At 42.8% G+C, this 19,854-nt stretch overlaps 2 protein-coding genes across 2 annotated transcripts in view; one reads left to right on the plus strand and one right to left on the minus strand.

Annotated features, from left to right (window-relative positions):
• itga10 (integrin, alpha 10) overlaps nucleotides 1–19,854 on the minus strand; it is a 370,978-nt gene that overhangs the window by 335,807 nt on the left and 15,317 nt on the right. The window lies entirely within an intron of this gene.
• On the plus strand, nucleotides 1,537–18,634 carry LOC148062586 (uncharacterized). The gene is made up of 9 exons (XM_087812485.1): nucleotides 1,537–2,305; nucleotides 10,987–11,193; nucleotides 11,458–11,671; nucleotides 12,611–12,772; nucleotides 13,504–13,722; nucleotides 13,897–14,043; nucleotides 14,117–14,357; nucleotides 14,428–14,592; nucleotides 14,695–18,634. Exons 1-9 carry the CDS (start codon nucleotides 1,653–1,655, stop codon nucleotides 17,118–17,120), a joined length of 4,434 nt encoding a protein of 1,477 aa, XP_087668611.1. The 5' UTR covers nucleotides 1,537–1,652; the 3' UTR covers nucleotides 17,121–18,634.

Below are 19,854 nucleotides of genomic sequence, written 5' to 3' on the forward strand. Positions count from 1 at the left end.
ATGTGTCTTCTCGTTCAGACTATTGTCACAGTTTATTTTGTATCAAGAAGGATCTGTCTCGCCTGCAGTTAATACAAAACTGCAGCGAGAATTCTGACCCGCTCTAGTAGAAGAACTCACATTTCTCCGATCCTTAAAACTCTTCACTGGCTGCCAGTTTCTTTCAGGATCAACTTTAAAATTCTGGTTCTTACTTTCAGATCTATTCATGGTCAGGCTCCTCCTTACATCACTGATCTGATCCAGCCTTACACCCCAGCTCGGGCTCTGAGGTCTGTGGATCAGAATCTACTGATGGTTCCTGAACATGGTTCAGGACCAGAGGAGAGAAATCCTTCCAGGCTGTTGCTCCAAAGCTTTAAAGAAACATCAAAACATCTTAAGACGTTCTTATTTGTGCAGGCTTTTCCATGAGTTTGGGACTCCTGTGTTTGTCTCTATGTGATTTAGCCTTTTATAGTATATAGTTTTAACTGTGTATGAAATCAAACTTGCATTTTAGTATTTTAACTAAAATAAATACATCTGGATTTATATGATTAATTTATGACTTTCCAGCTCAGAGAAGATTGTCTACAAACACTAAAAAGTGTTTGTTTTTCCTTTTAAAACCATTTTTAAAATCTAAAAATTTGACACCGAGTTCTACACACGTGATTTTTATTATTTAAATGTTTATTACTTTGAAACAGAGTCTTCGATCCTCTCTCTCCCTCAGTGACGCTCCTCAGTACCTGGGAGGAGACGAGACTCGGGTCCACAGCCTTCAGGGATGGATGATGTGGATGCTGCGGGTGTCATGGCAACAGGCGTGATGTGTATCCAGACCTTTTTAGAGGCGCCTTTTTATTTATTTATTTAATTCGTCATTTTTTGCGTGCGCGCCGCGCGGGTTCGTTTCGGAGCTGGACGCGTGAGCCTGAGCGCGTGCAGACGTCACTCAACAAGTTGTTTTATCTGAATGATCGGAGGAAGTGAGCAGAAGAAGTGTGGAGGGAGAGGGGGGCGTGGACGACTGGGGAAGGGGGGACGCCCGTGGACACCCGAGAAGTTCAACGTCTCGATTTGAGCGCCCGGATCATCTCTTCTTTTTTTTTTAGATGAAAATGAAAACGAGGGAGAACCTGGACTTGTTTGTTTTTTATGCGTGACTCTGAAGGGCGTCTGGGCGGGTGAGTTCTCGCCCCTTTTTCTCTCCATCATCACCCGACAGCGAGTCAAATGTCCTTGTCGCTCATCTGGACGCTCGCAATGACAGACGCCGCCCGGAGCTGAATTTGAAAGGGAGAGAGAGAGAGAGAGACCCCCCGGGGTGGTCGTCACCGACATCCACGAAAAAAACAAACACCGGAGATTTGGGAGACGACATGACCGGCGCCGGGGCGCGGAGGGCGGCGGAGGGGAGGAGGAGGAGAGGAGGAGGGAGGACCGCCGGCGGAGAGCGACGTTTCAAGGACGAGGAAGGAGGATTGATGCTGGAACGTCTGTGAGGGACGCGCGGAGGAAGAAGAGGGGAGAAGGTCTGGATGTCTCACCTCAAGGACACGGAGGAGAGGGGGGGGTGAGCTGCCAGGAGAGTGACCTCACGCACACAACTTCTGATCTGAATTTGCAACAGACGTTCCTCAACTGTTTTTTTTTTTTAACTTGGGATGGATGGGGTCGCTGGGGTCACTCCCGGGGGTGACAGTCTGCCCCGGCGGAACGGTGGGGACGCAAAGAGGCGCAGTAAAGGCAGCCTGCCCTCCCCGGGGTACAGGCTGTCTCAGGCGTCCCTGGAAGGGGAGAGGGGCTCCTTCAGCGCCGACAGCGCCTCCCTGGGCGGCCGCGGTGGACGCCGTCTCTCCATCATCAGCTCGTCCACGAGGGACGGCCTTCCCTTCCGCTCGGCCGGCACGCCGACCACCCCGGTGCCCCTCCCACCTCCGCCTTCCTCCGCTCACCCTCCTCGCTCAGTTGGTTTCGCCGGCGCCCGGACCGCCCTGGCCTCGACCTCCTCCGCCGGGACCGGCGTGATGGTGGTGGCCACGGGTCCGGAGACCACCACCACCACCGCCTGCAACACCACCGCCGCCGGCTCGCCGGAGATGGTGGGTCTCTCCGGTTTCGGGATGGGGCTGGACGGGGAGGACTACAGCAACTCCAACCAGAGCACCTTCATCCAGCGGCAGTTCGGAGCCATGCTCCAGCCGGGGGTCAACAAGTTCAGCCTCCGAATGTTCGGCTCCCACAAAGCCGTGGCCATGGAGCAGGAGCGGCTGAAGTCGGCGGGATCCTGGATCATACACCCGTACAGCGACTTCAGGTGGGCACAAACCATCACGACACACAAAGTTCTCCAACATCAGGACCGTATCTTCGATATCCCCAGATCCCAATGGGATTTTCCAAAAGGTATCAATACAGTTGTATCGATCTTAGATCTTAGACCTACTAGCACCTAGTCGTCCCTACAGTCCCTCTTTGGGGAACCATAGCCTTCGACACGTCCTACAAGATAAGCTAAGACGGTGGTCAATTAAATTTTGACGTCACCTCTTCTAAAGAAAAGTTGATCGATGCACTCGTTCACCGATGGAGGTGATAGTAAAATGTCCCCCGGCTGGTGGCGATAACAGGTTCTCTACTCGAGAGATAGTGAGTGTAAAAATACTCCACGCCGACTGATTATGGCGTGTTTGTCGCCAGGAAGTAAAGCCCTCTCCGTCGGTGGCAGATGATTGCGAGAAGATAGGAATCAGAAAAGACAAATTAAGCCACAGGGTGTTTGTCAGTTGAGGGACCTGTAATGTCTTTAATGACATGTTAGCGACACGTGCAGAAATAAACCCGTTCGTCTGGATGCTTTTGTTTGAAGATCTCGAGATACAAAGTGACCACTGTTGTCAGTCGTATAATAGAACATGTCTTAAGGCTGTTTAGTGTGAGAACTAGTCATTAAAATGTTTCAATAATAAATGAGACATGAGAGACATGATGGTAAATATATTTTTGAATAAAAACAAATCAATATACTTCCTCGTCCTTTCTTAAGTAATTCGGTAAAATCCTGTTTCAGGTGATTTGAGCAAAACTATGGCTGAGCTAAGAGGTTTTATTCAGAGTTATCTCTCGGGAAACCTCATTTCAGGCATCGACATTCTCGCTCCTTCCATCAAGAGCTTCTGACCTTAAGTGTGTTTTGAAGATTAAAAGCTGATCCCAGAAGCTCTCAACGAAGTTTCAGATGATTGTGTTTTTGCTTCCCTTATACGTATAAACTAAATCAAATCCAGGTAATATTTACAACTAGTTCGATGTATACTTAGTTAAATTCCACTTTTTAGTTTGTCCTTACTATCCTATTTTTTGTTGATGTTTTTCTGTCATTGTTTTTTATACTTAATTTCTTTTGACGGCCCCTCAGATCTGTCAAACTCAATCCCACAAGGGGCCAAAATCCTTTAGCTATATAAACTGGGGGCTACATTTTTTACAAAACTCTCCATAACAGTAACCATGAGTCTGATTTTGATATGATTTTTTATTGTTGGAGGCTCAATATACAGTATATCAAGTTCAGTTTGACTGTAAGTCTCTGTATTATTGTTGACATCAACATGTCATGTTACTGATCTTACCTTAAACACCGGCATCTTTCAAGATCACAATATCAACATGAATCTACTTTGATTTGAACCAACCATACGACAGGCCACGTAAAATGATTTGGTCGGCCCAATTAGGCCCCGGGGCCCCTGAGTTTAACTGATATAATGGGCCCACTTAAGAATCGAACTCCTCCCCAGATTGATAGAATCTATTGTCAGAGGTTCCCTCCAGAACGATGACTTGTTGTTCGCTTCATTTCCAGTCCTAGATAGACGAGGATGCTCGTGGCCCACTTTCACACTGACAAAGTGCTTTTGTATTGCCTGTCAATTTGGAGATCACTCTCGAGCACCTGGGCGACGGGCGCCAGGTGAAATGGTGAATGGAGGCAGCCGAGTAGAGCGAGGGCGGCGTGGCCGGAGCGACGGTGATGAATGGTTCCGGCTCTTCCTACTTCCATGGCCATGTGAAGATATCTAAAGAGAAAATTAATCTCTCTAATTACGCCGTCAAAGAATCACAATCGGATTCTCATTCATTATGTATGTGGGACTAAATTATGCAGGTCAAGTGGACCATGAATAATTCACAAGTCTGACTTTCCAGTGAACCCCTGAAGAGGAAGTGAGTGAGTGGTAAAAAAAAAAAGGAGGAAACACAGATTACTTCTAAGACCTCTTGTTTTCATCCTATCATGACCTTGACACAAGTGTGTGTGTGTGTGTGTGTGTGTGTGTGAGGACAACTGTGGACTGGCTCTGGTATCGCACCAGAATATTGTTGTTTATTTAAGTGTTTGAAAAGTTGTTAAGAGTTTGAAAAGTTAGCATCTATGTTGTGATTCAGACTCTCAGTTTATTAACTTTTATATTACAGTAATATATACATAACCTTCATTTATGAAGTTAAAGTTTGAAGATTAAAAAAAACATTTGTCTGGTCAATTACAAGTACTCTCAAAAATGAAATAAATGTCAAATGTGTCATCAATATTCATGTTGTTTTTTTTTAAAGGATCAAAACTTTTGATTGAAGTATTCTGAATTCCAAAACCTCTTTTTTACTCTATTGTAAATAAAAAAACAACAACTTTCAGGTAATTTTTAGCAGACACATGAAGAATTTCACAATCTCTAAAAAAAAAATACCACAGAGAATAAAATCAAAATTCTTCTTTTCAACCCATTTTTGACGTAACTATTTTTATGTTTTGAAAGAAATATACAAATATAATAAAAAAAAAAGAATCATGATTTATGCATGTTGTGCCGCTTTAATTAAAATGAAACATGATACATTTAACTATGTTTTAAAACCTGCTAACAATTATATGTTCTTACAAAGACACTGTTTCTTTAAGTGCCTACACAATCAGGAAACAATATCATCCCTTGCAGGAGCCAAGATCTAAAACTGACAAGTCCCCACAAAACTAAATGTAATTAAAGTGTGGCGGTAATTTACTTGTTGGTAGTTAGAACGAGTCCATTAAGCTAAACCTAACCACCCCGTAACAAATCATATTAATAGAATCTCCATTGTGTTGCATTAAATTGACCCAAATTGAAAAGTTTACTTACGTTGTTTATGGGTAGACTCAGCAAGTGAAGCAGTGATCTTTTCTTTTTTCAGGACATTTGAGTCTTCCAGATTTAACCAGCCTAATTTTAAATATGAAGACTAGGATTGTGAATTGTCAAGAATCCAGCGATACGATATATTGTGATACTAACAAGGATATATGTGTAGTATTGTCCAGTACTTGACTCTGGTGTTGCAGAATTTACAGACCACATGACTCTTGACGAAGTCGTAACTGCTTTCATTTGTTTTTCAAACCAAAATATGCCCGAACATCAGCTTTAAGCTAAGCCGCGGGAGTTGACAGTATCCTCTCGTCCTCAGCCATACCCAAGATCTCACAGGTTTCATTGCAGCGCTAGCTGTAGAGGACGTAATAACTGCTGCCTTCTAGAAACCTAAAGTTTAATTGCGAGATATTTCTCTTTGAGCAGTATTTTAAAACTTTTAAACTTAATGGAATACTTGCTAGCTTAGCTTGTCGATAACAGTGCTAGCTGTCATCCTAAGGTGACATTTTCGACCCTGTCACATAAATCTAAATCTAAATTCTGTAAATATTGAATATAAATATCAGTTTTAGTTTCTAATTAAAAACATTTATATGGTAGAGAAACGGTTAAATAAATTCAATATCTGTCTTTGACCAGTCGGTTAACATGAACTTGTTGAAATACTGAAGCTCTGACCCACATGTTCCTATAGACCTTTTCCAATTCGGGGCCCACTTTTAGGTCTCAAAAAACCTTTGCGATCCACCTTTGACCCCATAAATACGAAGGCATTTCATACGTTCTCCTTTCCTTGTCAAGTGTATAATACTCGAAGTAAAAACAATAAAATGAAAAGTTAACATTTAAAACATATGTATTTTTATATAATTACATCCACCCTCCCACAAAACAATTATAGCGGCCCACTTGCAATACCTTGAGGTTGGGAATCACTGCTCTAGATGATCCTGAGATGAACGGCTCCTGGATTGTCTCCAAGTGTCTGATGTCGAGCTCGTACCTGGTGCTACGATGACGGGAGTTTCCCCGCGCCGTGATTGGTGGAAAGTTTGGGGGGCGCTGACATCTGGGCAGCTGCGAACATGGAAGCAATCACCAGACGTGCGTCTTGGCATCACTTACAGTAGAATTAGTGTTGGGTGTGACAGCAGCTGAGGCGCCCGATGCAGGTCACTTCACCTCGCGCACCTGTTCAAGTTCTGGCTGGAATACTGATGAGCGGCTTTGATTGCATTTGTGATTTCTGCGCCGGTGTGTGTGAGTGTGTGTAAGTGTGTCTGAGAGTGCTCTCCTGCCTGCTTTCCTGATGGAGGGTATTTCACCTGGCGCTGTCTCGACAAGCCCGCCGAGGCTTGTTGTACACGGATCTCCTTCTCACCGCGGCGCCTCCAGGTGTACAGCTGATGGTTAGCACAAGCTAACAGTCGACGTTGTCAGATCGAGGGGATCCAGCACTCTTGACTGCCGAATGGAACTCTTGCCCAATTACTTCTCAACTTCTAGGCTGCACTCTGGGCCAGATCTTTAGAACCACCTACGACAGCCCACACCTGTTGGCTTATCATCGCTTCTACTTGCCGATCCTCATCTCACCCCAACTATTCTTGCCCTTCCATTGCTGTGTCTCAAATCGCACACTTCTCTAAGTGCACTGCTTTACAGTACACTCTAAGACTACTTGCGCCGTGCTCAAATTTCGACAGCGTAGTCCTGTCTCAAATCAAACTCTGCCACTACACACTTAACACATGGAAATGACTGGACAGCTTCTTCTTCTACTACTTTTTAACGGTGATTGCAACCAGACGTTGGGACGCGATCGCCAACACTTACGCCGGTATCTGCTTTTGAAGACGCGACGCCAGTGACGCAGCTTCAGTTTAGCGTCATCAACGTCACTAAGATGGCGGACGTACATCGATCCACACTAAATTTTCTGGCCATTTAAGTGCTCATGCACACTACATTTTCGCACACTACTCATCGGAACGTACTTGTCCACTTAAAATATTGAGTCTAAGTGCAGTGTGATTTGTGACACAGCCTACATCTCTCTTTTTTTTTAAATACGGTCCTAGATCGTTCCATTTGTGTTGCATTTAATTGACCCAAATTGAAAAGTTAACTTTTTATGTTGTTCTGATGAAACTCTCAGCAATTCTAGCAGATCTTGTTAGAATTCCTTGTAAGCAACTTTTTATTGAGTCAGGACTATGAAATATTAAGGCTAGGGGTGTGTACTGTCAAGAATCTGGCGATTTACAGTTGATTCCATTACCAAGTTTACATACAATGTATAGAAAGACACACATTTTCTTTGTTATCCATCAGCCACTCTGTAACCAGTGTGACAGTATGCTTCGGGTCCATTTTGAAGACCCATTTGCCCCCGAGCTTCAACTTCCTGGCTGATGTCTTGAGATGTTGCTTCAGTATTTCCACATGATGTTCTTTTCTTATGATGCCATCTATTTTGTGAATTGCACCAGTCCCCCCTGCAGCAAAACAACCCCACAACATAATGCTGCCACCCCCGTATTTCAAAGTTGGGATCGTGTTCTCAGCACATCAGCCCCCTTTTTCCTCCAAACGATGGTCATTATGGCCAAATAGCTCATTTTTTGTTTAGTCAGACTACAGGACATGTCTCCAAAAATTAAGATCTTTGTCCATGCAGGCATTTGCAAACTGTAATCTGGCCTTTTATGTTTCTTTTAGTAATAGTTTCCTCCTGGCAGAGTGGTCTTTAAGCCCACGCCGCTACAGTACTCGTTTCACTGTGGATAATGACACACTCCAGCTGCAGCCAGGGTCTCCACAAGATCTTTTGCTGTAGTTATTGGTTTGATTTGCACATTTTGGACCAAAGCACGTTTGTCTCTGAGACACAGATCCCGTCTCCTTCCTCAGCGATATGATGGCTGGACATTCCCATTGTGTTTATACTTGCGTATAACAGTTTGCACTGATGAACGTGGCACCTTCTTTTGACTTTCCCATGATATTTTCACGAAGAAAGAAGTGAGGTTCAGCTATGCGTTAAAATGCATCTTCAGGTGTGACTCAAATCAACTCAAATGTTGTCAAACTCAGACATGACATCATCGTCTGGGCTTTCACAATTTTTTTAAAGGCACAGTAACCTTAGTGTATTTAACCTTTGAATTTCAAGAAAATAACAAAAAATAGTCTAATAAATTATCTTTGTCATTATTCTGGCAATTATTTTGGTTATCCTAATTGACCTAAAGCAGGAAATGTTATTTTGATTTCATGTTAAACAATGACAAAAAAAATATGTATGTGTCTTTTTATACAGTGTATGTAAACTTCTGGTTTCAACTGTATTGTGATACTGTGGTAACAAGAATATATTTGCAGTATTGACGAGTACTTGACTCTTGTATTACAGAGCACATGTCTCTTGACGAAGTCGTAACTGCTTTCATTTGTTAATATGTACGTCAAAAATCGGCTTTAAAGCTGGAGTCGACTGTATCCTCTCGTCCTCAGTCATCTTGCGCGATTGTTTCTTTGGCTATGGAGGACGAGGCTCTATAATGACTGCTGTCATCTAGTAGTTGAAAGTTCATTTTCAACACAAACACTGTGAATATTTGTAGTTAATATCAATACAGTATCTTGAAAAAACAACAATATGTACACATGAAGCTACTAAGATACAGAGACGCGGCATTGCAGTTGAACTGCACTGACACCTGAGGGAGCCAGAGAGCATATTTTCAAACCTACTCATTGCTGCTTTAAATACACACGCCAACTCGAAAAATAACTTTTTAATAATGTATAAAATTTCCAAGCATTTATATGGGTTTTGAAACTTCATATGCCACTTTGTGGACTCAATTTCTTTTCGTTTTCTAAATGTTTTTGAAGTCAAATTAGGACAATACATTTTGTTATTACTAATTCAATATTCTGCCGTGTTGACTAAGTTGTTGAAAAGTTTGAGGCATGATTGAAATGTTATGTACATCTGGATGTTGCAATCCTCATCATCAGTACAGAAATGGGATTAACACACTCTGGCGCTGTGATATATGGTCCAACGTCCCGCAGTCGATGTATAATTCAATCCTATTGGATTAATCATCCTATATGGTGGAAAAGATGGGTTCTATCCAATCCTATTAATCCATATCCTCCAGTGTCATAACGTCTCATTCATAGCTTCGATGCTCTAAATCCTCTCCATTTGTCACCAGACACACATCTGTCAGCGTAAGTGACGGAGTCAGAGGGAAGTGTGTGACCGAGTGATGACTCATACTTCATCTTCATCAGTCCAGTGGTACCAGGTTGGGTTACTAAGTCAGAGCTCAATAGTGATCGACCACAGGAGTACGGGAACAGAGTGAGAGTGAGTAAAGAACATAGAGGGAGAAGCTCATCGATCAGAGGGCGGAGACAAGAGACAAAGTTATCAAACGTCATTCTGGGATGCGTCCCTTTACAATTGAATCACGTCCTTCTCTGGCGGATGAACAACAATATCCAGGGTTTCGTTGTGTCATCCAGGAACTGATGTCAGATACAAGACGTTTCCAGGGTTATTAATAATTTTTGTCCTGCTTTCTTTTCATGACCTTATCTTTCTGACGGAGAGAGAAAAATGACGTTTGAGTTTCAGAAGAGAAAAACAGTTTTCCCTGAGGCGGGATGTTAGTAATGCTTGCACCAGCTGACGTTCACCATCCACAGACCCTTAAACAAGATTAGGAAACGTGAGAAACATGCATCATTCCAGATAAGGAGAAGTAAAGAATAAATGTACAGAGCAGGGAAGATAAGAGGAAGACATGCAGGACTGGCAATAGACTCGAAGATAACCAACTTACCCAGGAGTCAACGTGTCTCTGAGGAGATCAAAAACAGGCCACATGTAGAGATTCAAGGATGACATTCTATGTTATTTAACCTTTTAGTTGAAGGTCAACTTTTTATGATAACCAAAAATCAATGTTCTGAAATTATCGTAAACACGGATATGGATTTTTTCATCTGACATAGGGGTACGAGGGTCACAAGCAGTGTTGCTTGATTGTGTTCCGAGTGAACTCACCTCAAGATCATCTACCCTCCCACATTGCAAACTTAGCCCACCTGCTGTAACAGTTTAGCTAGCAAGACGACCCAGGAGCGGAGGATAATAAAATACCAGTTTAATAATCACACAAAACACAAGGTAACAAACAAAGGTCCACAAGATGGCGTCGAAAGTTCAGAGACCAAATCTCAGTCTTTACGAGTCCAATTTAAAACCAGAGGTCCAAGAAAACCGAATCAAGGGTGGCTGCAAGGCACAAGCTCCACGATGGTCCAGAGAAAACGTGGTGACAGTGACTCAGGCCAGGCGCAGACTCTCTATGCAGCACCGCTGATTGGCTCGATAGTCGACAGCCGTTGATCTTGCCAAGCACCGCTCTCATCGACCGTCAAGAGAGGAACGAAAACACAGGAAAAGACTGTACAAAAAAAAGCCCCAGGAATGGGAATGTGACACCTGACTCTGTAGTCACAGGTTAAACAGTGCAATATAGCAGTAGATGGACTGATTGGTCTGGGATTCAAGTTTTGGACAAGGTTCTTTCAGGGAGGGACATGAAAAAAGCAGGAATTAATCCAAAAAAATGATGCCCAACTTCTATATACTAGTGTAACTGACATTGGTTACCCGGAATTAAGAAGCCAATGTATGTATCACTTAATTCCTTAACATCTCTCAATGCCAGGTTCTCAAGAGCACTGGTTCCTTACCAACGTTTCTTTCTCTACCAAGATTCTACTGGGACCTGCTGATGTTGCTGTTGATGATGGGAAACCTGATCGTCCTGCCAGTGGGCATCACCTTCTTCAGGGACGAGAACACTCCGTCGTGGATCATCTTCAACGTTGTCTCCGACACTCTGTTCATGGTGGACCTGGTTCTGAACTTCAGGACTGGCATCATCAAAGAAGACAGCACTGAAATCTTGCTGGACCCTAGGTTAGTATGTACAGTGGTGTGTTTGTGTGAGCATGTGTGAGATAACAAATCCTCTAGTATTGTAATTGAATGACGTCCATGAATTCAAATCAGCTTTTCTTACCATCTGCAGTCCATGTGTGACTGTGACGCCGGGCCAGGAACAGCTTGGTACACACTTGGGCTGAATATTGAACGGCTGTTAAAGGCCAGGAGGATTTTAAAATTCCATCCGCCAAACTAGCTTCCCTAATATTTGAAGTCAAAAATGTGACTCCCTCTCAGGGCCATCCGACAGAACTACCTGAAGAGTTGGTTCCTGGTGGACTTTGTGTCTTCGATCCCGGTGGATTACATCTTCCTGATGGTGGACAGTCTGGACTCGGAGGTCTACAGGACAGCCCGGGCACTGCGGATAGTCCGCTTCACCAAAATCCTGAGCCTGCTGCGACTGCTGAGACTTTCCCGACTCATACGATACATCCACCAGTGGGAAGAGGTAAGAAATGTGGAAACCGTCGACTGAAATTGTTCCTAGAACATATAGTCTGAATGTAAAACAATGGAAAAAAAAGAAGTTACTGCTTTTTGCAGCATATATAAATGTGAATTAACAGTTTGGTCATAATTGGAATTAAAACGAATGCAACCATTAATTTAGTAATAATAAAAATACATTTGTGTTGCATATAAACAGCAATCATTAGAGAGCCTCGTCCTCCATAGCCAAAGGAACAATCACGCAAGACGCTGGAGTTGACTGAGGACGAGAGGATACAGTCGACTCCAGCAGCATTTAAGTACAACACATTACAAGATTTCACGACACAAATATTGGTCACATGACACAAGTCAATGATTATATTACACATGTGATGTTAACATGACACAATACATGATTACTAGATGTTTACACATGAATGATTACATTACACACAAATGATCACATGGTACACAATGTTCATATGACACACATAAATAATCAATGAAATACACAGTGTTTACATTACACTAAATAATCATGTAATAATTGTAAACAATCTGTAACGTCAATAAGAAATAAACAAAATAACATAATTTTAATTATTGAGTAAATATTTTTTTTCGTATAATAGAAAAGTATGAGTATTAAGAAATGATCATTTAAAAAAGGACTTTTTTAAATATGTGCAAGTAGCAACAAATGTACAATATACACTGTTTGTCCTCTAAAGTACAAAGAAGAAAACGTTTAGTAGCTGTGGTACAAATACCTTTTAAAATGTTTAGGAACATTAACTTGCGCTGATGAAAAGCCATTTGCTCCTCTTGAAGACTCATTCTTGCACTCATCGACACTCGATTATGTTCAAGGATGTAATAGTGTGTTCAGTTAATGATTTAATGTGCTTTTATGTCACCGTTTGACGTATAAGGGGTTATTCTTTTGCCTTTGCAGATTTTTCATATGACCTACGACCTTGCCAGTGCCATGGTGAGGATAGTGAATCTGATAGGTATGATGCTGCTGCTGTGCCACTGGGATGGATGTCTCCAGTTTCTGGTCCCAATGCTGCAGGATTTCCCTCCTGACTGTTGGGTTTCAAAGAACCTAATGGTGGTGAGTATGACCACTTTTATGTAACAAATTTTGTTGCAAGCATTGGTTTTTTAATTAAAATGTGCCTAAAGAAAAAAATCAGATAATGAGATAAAACCTTAATGTCCTGTTCCCACTGAGATAAAAGCGAAGTTCTTCCATCTTCATTGAGGTGCTTCTGCAGGCCGAACAGTTGGAAAACCTAAACGGAGATCTGAATTGGTTGTGACGGCACACAAGCGCTCCAGGACTCGATTCTTGACTCGAATGTTTCCATCACGTGCCTCCAGACGCTTGAACTCAGATCACACAGATCCGCAGCTGTATAACTCGCTGACTCATGCCTCAGCTATTGCCTCGGCGACTGTTGCTTAGCTGTCGGATGCTGGGATTCTCACGAGAGAAAGCTCCTTTCATCTGGCGTACAATTAGCATCCAAGCAATTACAATCAATCAAATGCATTAAGGCGTGCAAAAGTCTTAACACGAAATACACACAGGCTGGTTTATTTTGAGCTTGAAACTATATAATAATGTGTTTCATCTGCTGCCTTACTGGCTCTCTGGTCACATTATGTGATGTACTTAAAGCCTGAACAAGACACTAATCTGTTTGGAGAGCTAAGTAGGTCACGACAGTCACATTTCTTGGCCCTTGGAAGTTGCGATTTCAGTTTCTGACTTGGTGTCAAATATTTTCCAGGCAAGATAACACCTCATCCTTACAAGCCTATGTTCCTGCTCCCACACAGAACGACACATGGGGCGTGCAGTACTCCTATGCCCTTTTCAAAGCCATGAGCCACATGTTGTGTATCGGGTACGGCGCCCAGGCACCAGAGGGGATGACTGACGTGTGGCTCACCATGCTCAGTATGATCGTAGGGGCCACCTGCTATGCCATGTTTATTGGCCATGCCACCGCTCTCATCCAGTCTTTGGATTCCTCGCGGCGACAGTACCAAGAGAAGGTGATATTTTGCCTTGTTCTCACAGTGATTACAGACATTTCAAGGGAGAGGTAACCCTGGGGTCTTTTCCTAAACTATGGGAAGTTTTTTCAAGGGTCTCAGTTTAATGTGTACAACAGGAATAACACTGAATTTCCCTCAGTGTTTACTTGATTGTTTGTTATGTTATTACAGTACAAACAAGTGGAGCAGTACATGTCCTTCCACAAGCTACCTGCAGACGTCCGACAAAAGATCCATGAATACTATGAACATCGTTTCCAGGGGAAGATGTTCGATGAAGAAAATATACTCGGGGAACTCAGTGAACCACTTAAGGAGGTAAATCTGAACTTAAATGTCCCGGTATAGTTTTTTAAGAAGGTTCTCAAAATGTCCGTGTTTTTTTGTCTAGGAGATTGTCAGCTTCAACTGCCGAAGTCTAGTGGCTAACATGCCACTGTTTGCCAATGCGGACCCCAACTTTGTGACCGCCGTTCTCACCAAGCTACGTTTCGAAGTTTTTCAGCCTTTAGATTTTATCATACGTGAGGGAACAGTTGGAAGAAAGATGTATTTCATCCAGCATGGGCGAGTCGGTGTGCTGACCCGGGGAAACAAAGAGACCAAACTTTGTGATGGATCTTACTTTGGAGGTAAGAGTCAATCAAATTCCAAAGGATTTCTACAGTTTTTTTCACTACAACCCTTTTTTGTCCAAATCAGAGATTTGCTTGTTAACTCGAGGACGAAGGACGGCAAGTGTTCGGGCAGATACATATTGTAGGCTGTATTCTCTCAGCGTGGATAGCTTTAATGAGGTGTTGGAGGAACACCCTATGATGCGACGTGCCTTTGAAACAGTCGCTGTGGATCGCTTGGATCGCATTGGTAAATCGAAATATTGTGTTTTAATTGCTCTTCCTCTCATGTGGTCCTTTTAATCCATTCCGGTGGCTGCTAATCAAGACTCTTGGCTGGTATTTTTTACAGGAAGGAAAAACTCCGTGCTCCTTAGGAAGTCATCTCAAGGAGGCTCCCTTGGAGGCACCATTGGTCGTGGTGGAGGCCGAGGCGGAGGAGGCCCAGGAGGAGCTGGTGGCTTGGCAGCCAGCTGTCTTGGATCCTGTGACAGTATGCTGGTGCAGCAGATCGTCAAACATGACAGCATGCCTGCCATGCAGGATGCCATCGCAGCTGCAGCAGCAGGAAGAAGTGCAGTCTTGGGTGGAAGTGGTGCTGTGTCACCAAGACCCCGTCCTGTCATCTGGGCACCCTTGGTACACGCACCCTTACAGACTGCAGCGGCAACCAGCAATGTAGCCATTGCCCTAATGCATCAGCAGCAGCAACAACAGCAGCAGCTGCAACAGTTGCAGCAACATGCCCTTGGGGGAGCTTTTTTTCTACCTTCACCTCTAATCTCTCCATCCCCTTCCTCAACATTCCCCCTATCTTCTCCTCGTGGTCCTGTTTTACAGCCCCTTCGACCCTCTGTCAGCTCCCTTATTGGGATGATGGCCATGGGAGGGATGAGTGGTCTACCCCCAAGGGGATTTCCAGTATCCCCATCGACTATGGGACCCCCTACTGGGTTAACATCTCCACCAGTTGCTAAGACCCCCTCCTCTTCAGTCCCAACATCTGTCCAACAAAGGCAAGTTCTTCATTACAATATTCATCCCTCGTTGATCGGTGGGTCACTAGGAGCTCCAACAGCTGGAGCACAACCAGCACCCACTATGCAAAAGGTCCCAACTGCCAACACTCCCACGAGTTTGGGTGGCCCAGCAGATGGTAACACACCTGTACCAAGTCAGCAGGGAGCTAAAGAAGCACTTTTACGTCATGGAGTTACTAGCTCTCAGGGTCTGCCAGCATTAGGAAGGCTTACCCAGGAAGCCAGACTGCTATCTGCCTCCCAACCAACCTTGCCTCACCGCTCCTGGGCTGGAATACAACCACATCCACCACTCCACCGGAAAGCCTCTGGAGGCAACTTATTGTCCGCTCCTTTCCTTGCAGGTCAGATAGCTAGAGGGGGAAGTGCAGGGGTGCTAGCATCTAATGCTCAAGTACAGCTGGTGACAAACATGACACATAATCCCCAAACACAAGTGCCCAATATCATTCCCATTCAGCCTTCTTTTGCACAAGCAGCCATGACTGCAAATGTGCCAATGTACCCCCAATCTTCTCCTCATGGGGCAACCATTCCCACAGCTTTAGTTGCACACATGCCTCCTTCAGTTGTCTCCTCTCCCCCAAAGCATACTCCTCTTTCTTCTGCAACCCCTTCACCTGCACCAACCCCTCCATCTCCAACTCCAATGCTTCCCCAGACTCCCAGGCCAAAACCAATTACAATGAACCCGTCGGGTTCCTCTTCTCCTCCTGCACGTTCCACCTCTCCTTTAACAGGGAACACCCCCATGTCACTTTCCTCAACCCCTCGCCCGAAACCAATTGGTACACCTTCTCCCCGCTCGTCATCCCCCTCTCCATCCTCCACACCTCCTCCATCTTCTGTTTCAACTCCTGTTCCTTCCCCTCAAACGTTTGGACCTAGGTCAATAAACACCTCATCTTCTCCCCCACCCTCTTTAGTCTCCTTGCCGACACCTCATCCTCAGAGCCCAAGAGCCAAGACTTCCAGTACACCTCCATCTGCCTCACCCAAGACTGGTCTCAGTCCTGTCCCAACCCCAATTCCCTCTCCAACTTTGACTCAGACGACACGTACACGAACCAGTACTCCATTGCAAACTCCCACTCAACCTCTTTCATCTTTTTTCACGGCTACCCAAACACCCTCCCAGATCATCACACCAGCCCAGTGCCCATCTTCCGCTTCTGCTCCATCAAGTTCCATGTTGATCAAATCACAGTGTACAACACCTTGTCTTCAGCCTTCTGTCATAAGCTCAGCAAGGGGTTCTACTTCAAGTCAAATTCTGAAACAAACTCCAACCCAAACTATTGCTCCTCTCACTTTAACTAGCACAAGCTCTCCTACCAAAGCAAGGTTCTCGGTTCATCCAGTTCGGCTAACTTCTCCAATTCCAAATCCTACTGCAGGAATTGGGCACACAGTGAACCCAAGCCTAATGACAAGCTTGGTCCAAACAATGCCAAGCTCAAACCCTTTGTCAACTACATGTCTAACGTCCATCTCTGCAAGTAGCTCTTCTTCATCAGTACAACAATTGAAGCAGAACTCCCCCACTACAAGTCCCTCCAAACTTCAAAAGCAACCTTTGTCATCGGCCACAACCACTCAAGCATCTGCAACCGGAACCAACCCCTCCACCCATGTGACGGCACAACCCAACACAAACACAGGTACAATGGAATCCCAACTGACACCTGCCAGAAAAGACTCAGAGGGACTGAGACACAAACTACCTGCGAACATGTAAAAAAAGGAGATGTTGGATGAGCTCTTTAGTCTAATACACAAAGTTGTCTGTTAAGAAGAGACTTGGACACAGACAACAATCATGTTTGTATTTACTCTAATGTGATTGTCATTCATGTAACTCACTGAGCTATCAATGAATTACTCTATGGATCGATGAATCTACACAGTGCACAAGAAGTTCTGGTCGACCCATCAAAGTTATCATTCATTTTTTATTTGTTTGTGTTACCCATTTGCATCCTTCTAAGACCAAGTTTATTTGATGAAAAGACTGGATTCTAGAAAATCCATACCTTGTGAAACCAGATCCAAACGACAGCGACATTCATTACCTCAGGCAGAAATTGACGTTGTAGAATCTATGCCTGAATGTAGAGTCGGAGGGTGTTTATGGGGAGGTCACTAAAGAACAGCACATTGCACGACTAAATCGTAAGAAATGCTTGCCTTCATTTTAACAAGGGTTGTTCCGTTTTAGGCGCAATGTATTGTCACATCATTTTAAGGTATTCTACCAGAATATGGACAAAGCTCTTGTACCGTTATCGAGGTTCCGAATTGTTGTTTTAGTACATGCATACTGGGGTATGTCTAGATGACCAGTGAAAACCCTTTGACTTCTGCACCTTTTTAAGTGGAGCGTTTACATTGAAACAAAAAATTCCCATCTTGACCCTGTTTTTAAAATAATGGCGATACATCTGACACGAACGGTAGCGGATTCTAGTTTTTTGTCACTGTTTTCTTCCTACCGTTCAGTTGGAGAAACAAAGCGATCGACAGAAGTGCTCATTAAACGGACCATCACAGATTGTTTCTTTTCTTATTTTTTATTTTTACTGGAGAAAGGTGAATTACTGAATTATTATTGGGAAAAGCCTAAACGGCTCCACCACATTTGTGCGTTTGTTCAACTAGGTCACGACTGTAAAACGTTGTAGTAATAGGAGTGGATATACTGACCTGGACGTGAGTAGTCATAGCGTAGAGTCCTAATGTAGTGGACAATTAAATCAGAAAGCAATATACGCGAAACACCAGAGACTCTTCTACTGTAACAGGAATCCTTAAATTGCATAAGAAACTATTGATTACGTTTTCTGCAGAGTGGTGTGCGCTTCATAAGCCGGCCATAGAGTACACTTTCAGGTCTAGGGTTACATTCCATCCGTCACCAAAGTGTAATATTTGATCATGAAAACAATAACTATGGTGATTATATACAGTCAAATAAATCGCTGTAAAGTTGGTATAACGTGTCATTTATAATTATTAGGAGCAGTTCAATCGTGGGTTTTTCGTCGTCCTAAGTGTTTGGTGTTTAGTTATTTACGAGACAACTTTCTAACTTCTTCAGTAAATGGTGTTTTTTATGATGTGACACGACGCTGCTGTGTACGGTGGCTCACATGCTACATTCAGTCCCATGTAAATAGGTGCCTCTCAGTTGGTCTGTGCTCTTCTTCACCGCTTTCCCTCTTTCATCCTCTCATCCTACCGCCTTTCATCTGAATTCATACCTCTTAGCTCAAGCCGATTTTTTTTCTTTGACGCTCTTTCTCTTTCTCCTAGTTTCCCTAATGCTTTGCTCTCTGCTTCCATCAACCTCCTCTTCAGTTTGCAGTAATGTTTGATGTTTTGTGTGCGTAGCAACAAGGCATTTGTGTCTTAATCCTGATACCATGATGCCTAGACAAGTAAATATATTAAGGACCAAATGTTTTATTTTTTATTTATCACAGCTTTGTCTTTCAAGAAAAAAAATGTGTAAATGTGTTGAGCTTGAGATGAATGTGGCTATGATGATGACAACATCACCAATAGAAATGTATAATTGTTAAGAATAAAGTGGCTTTAGATATAATTTTAAGTGTTCATTTGTCTTATTTTAACAGTGTGATGCAAAACAAATGTATCACAGCTTCCAAGACGAAGTAAAGTATTTTTATCTTGGTGTGTTTCTATGGAAGTAGATCAGTGCCATCAGAATATTTAATAATGGAATTGAATGTTTCAATTGTTCTCTTTTATTTATTTTTGTTTAAATGTTTATGATTTTTTAGGCATTTAATTCGTTTTCATTATTGAATAATTTAATTTAATAATTTGAATATATATATATATTTTTTTATTGAATTACATGATTTGGTAATTATTTTTTTTTTGTATTGTTCAGGCATAGAGTTTGATATTCTTATTTCATTAATACAATTTAGAAATTATTTAATACATTAATACAAATGCAATATTTTAAATTCATAATCTTTTCAATTCAACTCAAAATATATGTGTAAGAAAAATGAATGCATGCTTGCACTGTTATAACAACAGTTTTAGTCAATATAAATAAAATACATAATCGGAATTAGAACATTAAACTCTTTTAAACCTTAAATTGGTAATTAAATCATTCAATAATAACGTATTCAACCTTAAATATAGAAATTATTGTTTGTTAGTTTTTTAATGCAATGACTAAAAAGAGCATCATTTCACAAGACAAAAGTTTCAACGTGTGAAAATTCAATTCAACCCATTCCATATTCTGACGTCACTCATATACTTCCATATGTGCACATGTTGTGAGTGCATATGGCGAGGAATGAGCCACTAACATGCTAAAATATGCAGGGAAAGTGGGAAAATGAAGCAGTTATCATGCAGATTGGATTTTGAAATCAAGGGTTCGAGTCTGGTTGATTGTAACCCTTCTCTCAAAGTGGCCCTTGACA

Source organism: Callionymus lyra, chromosome 17 (assembly GCF_982586985.1).
Source record: "Callionymus lyra chromosome 17, fCalLyr1.hap1.1, whole genome shotgun sequence".
NCBI lineage: Eukaryota > Metazoa > Chordata > Actinopteri > Syngnathiformes > Callionymidae > Callionymus > Callionymus lyra.

What these genes read in the sequence shown, in the direction of transcription:
- LOC148062586 (XM_087812485.1), top strand. Translation starts at nt 1,653, where the DNA reads ATGGATGGGGTCGCTGGGGTCACTCCCGGGGGTGACAGTCTGCCCCGG. An exon ending in GAAATCTTGCTGGACCCTAG is followed by an intron (nt 11,194 to 11,457) that starts GTTAGTATGTAC and finishes ACTCCCTCTCAG; the next exon opens with GGCCATCCGACAGAACTACC. An exon ending in ACATCCACCAGTGGGAAGAG is followed by an intron (nt 11,672 to 12,610) that starts GTAAGAAATGTG and finishes TTGCCTTTGCAG; the next exon opens with ATTTTTCATATGACCTACGA.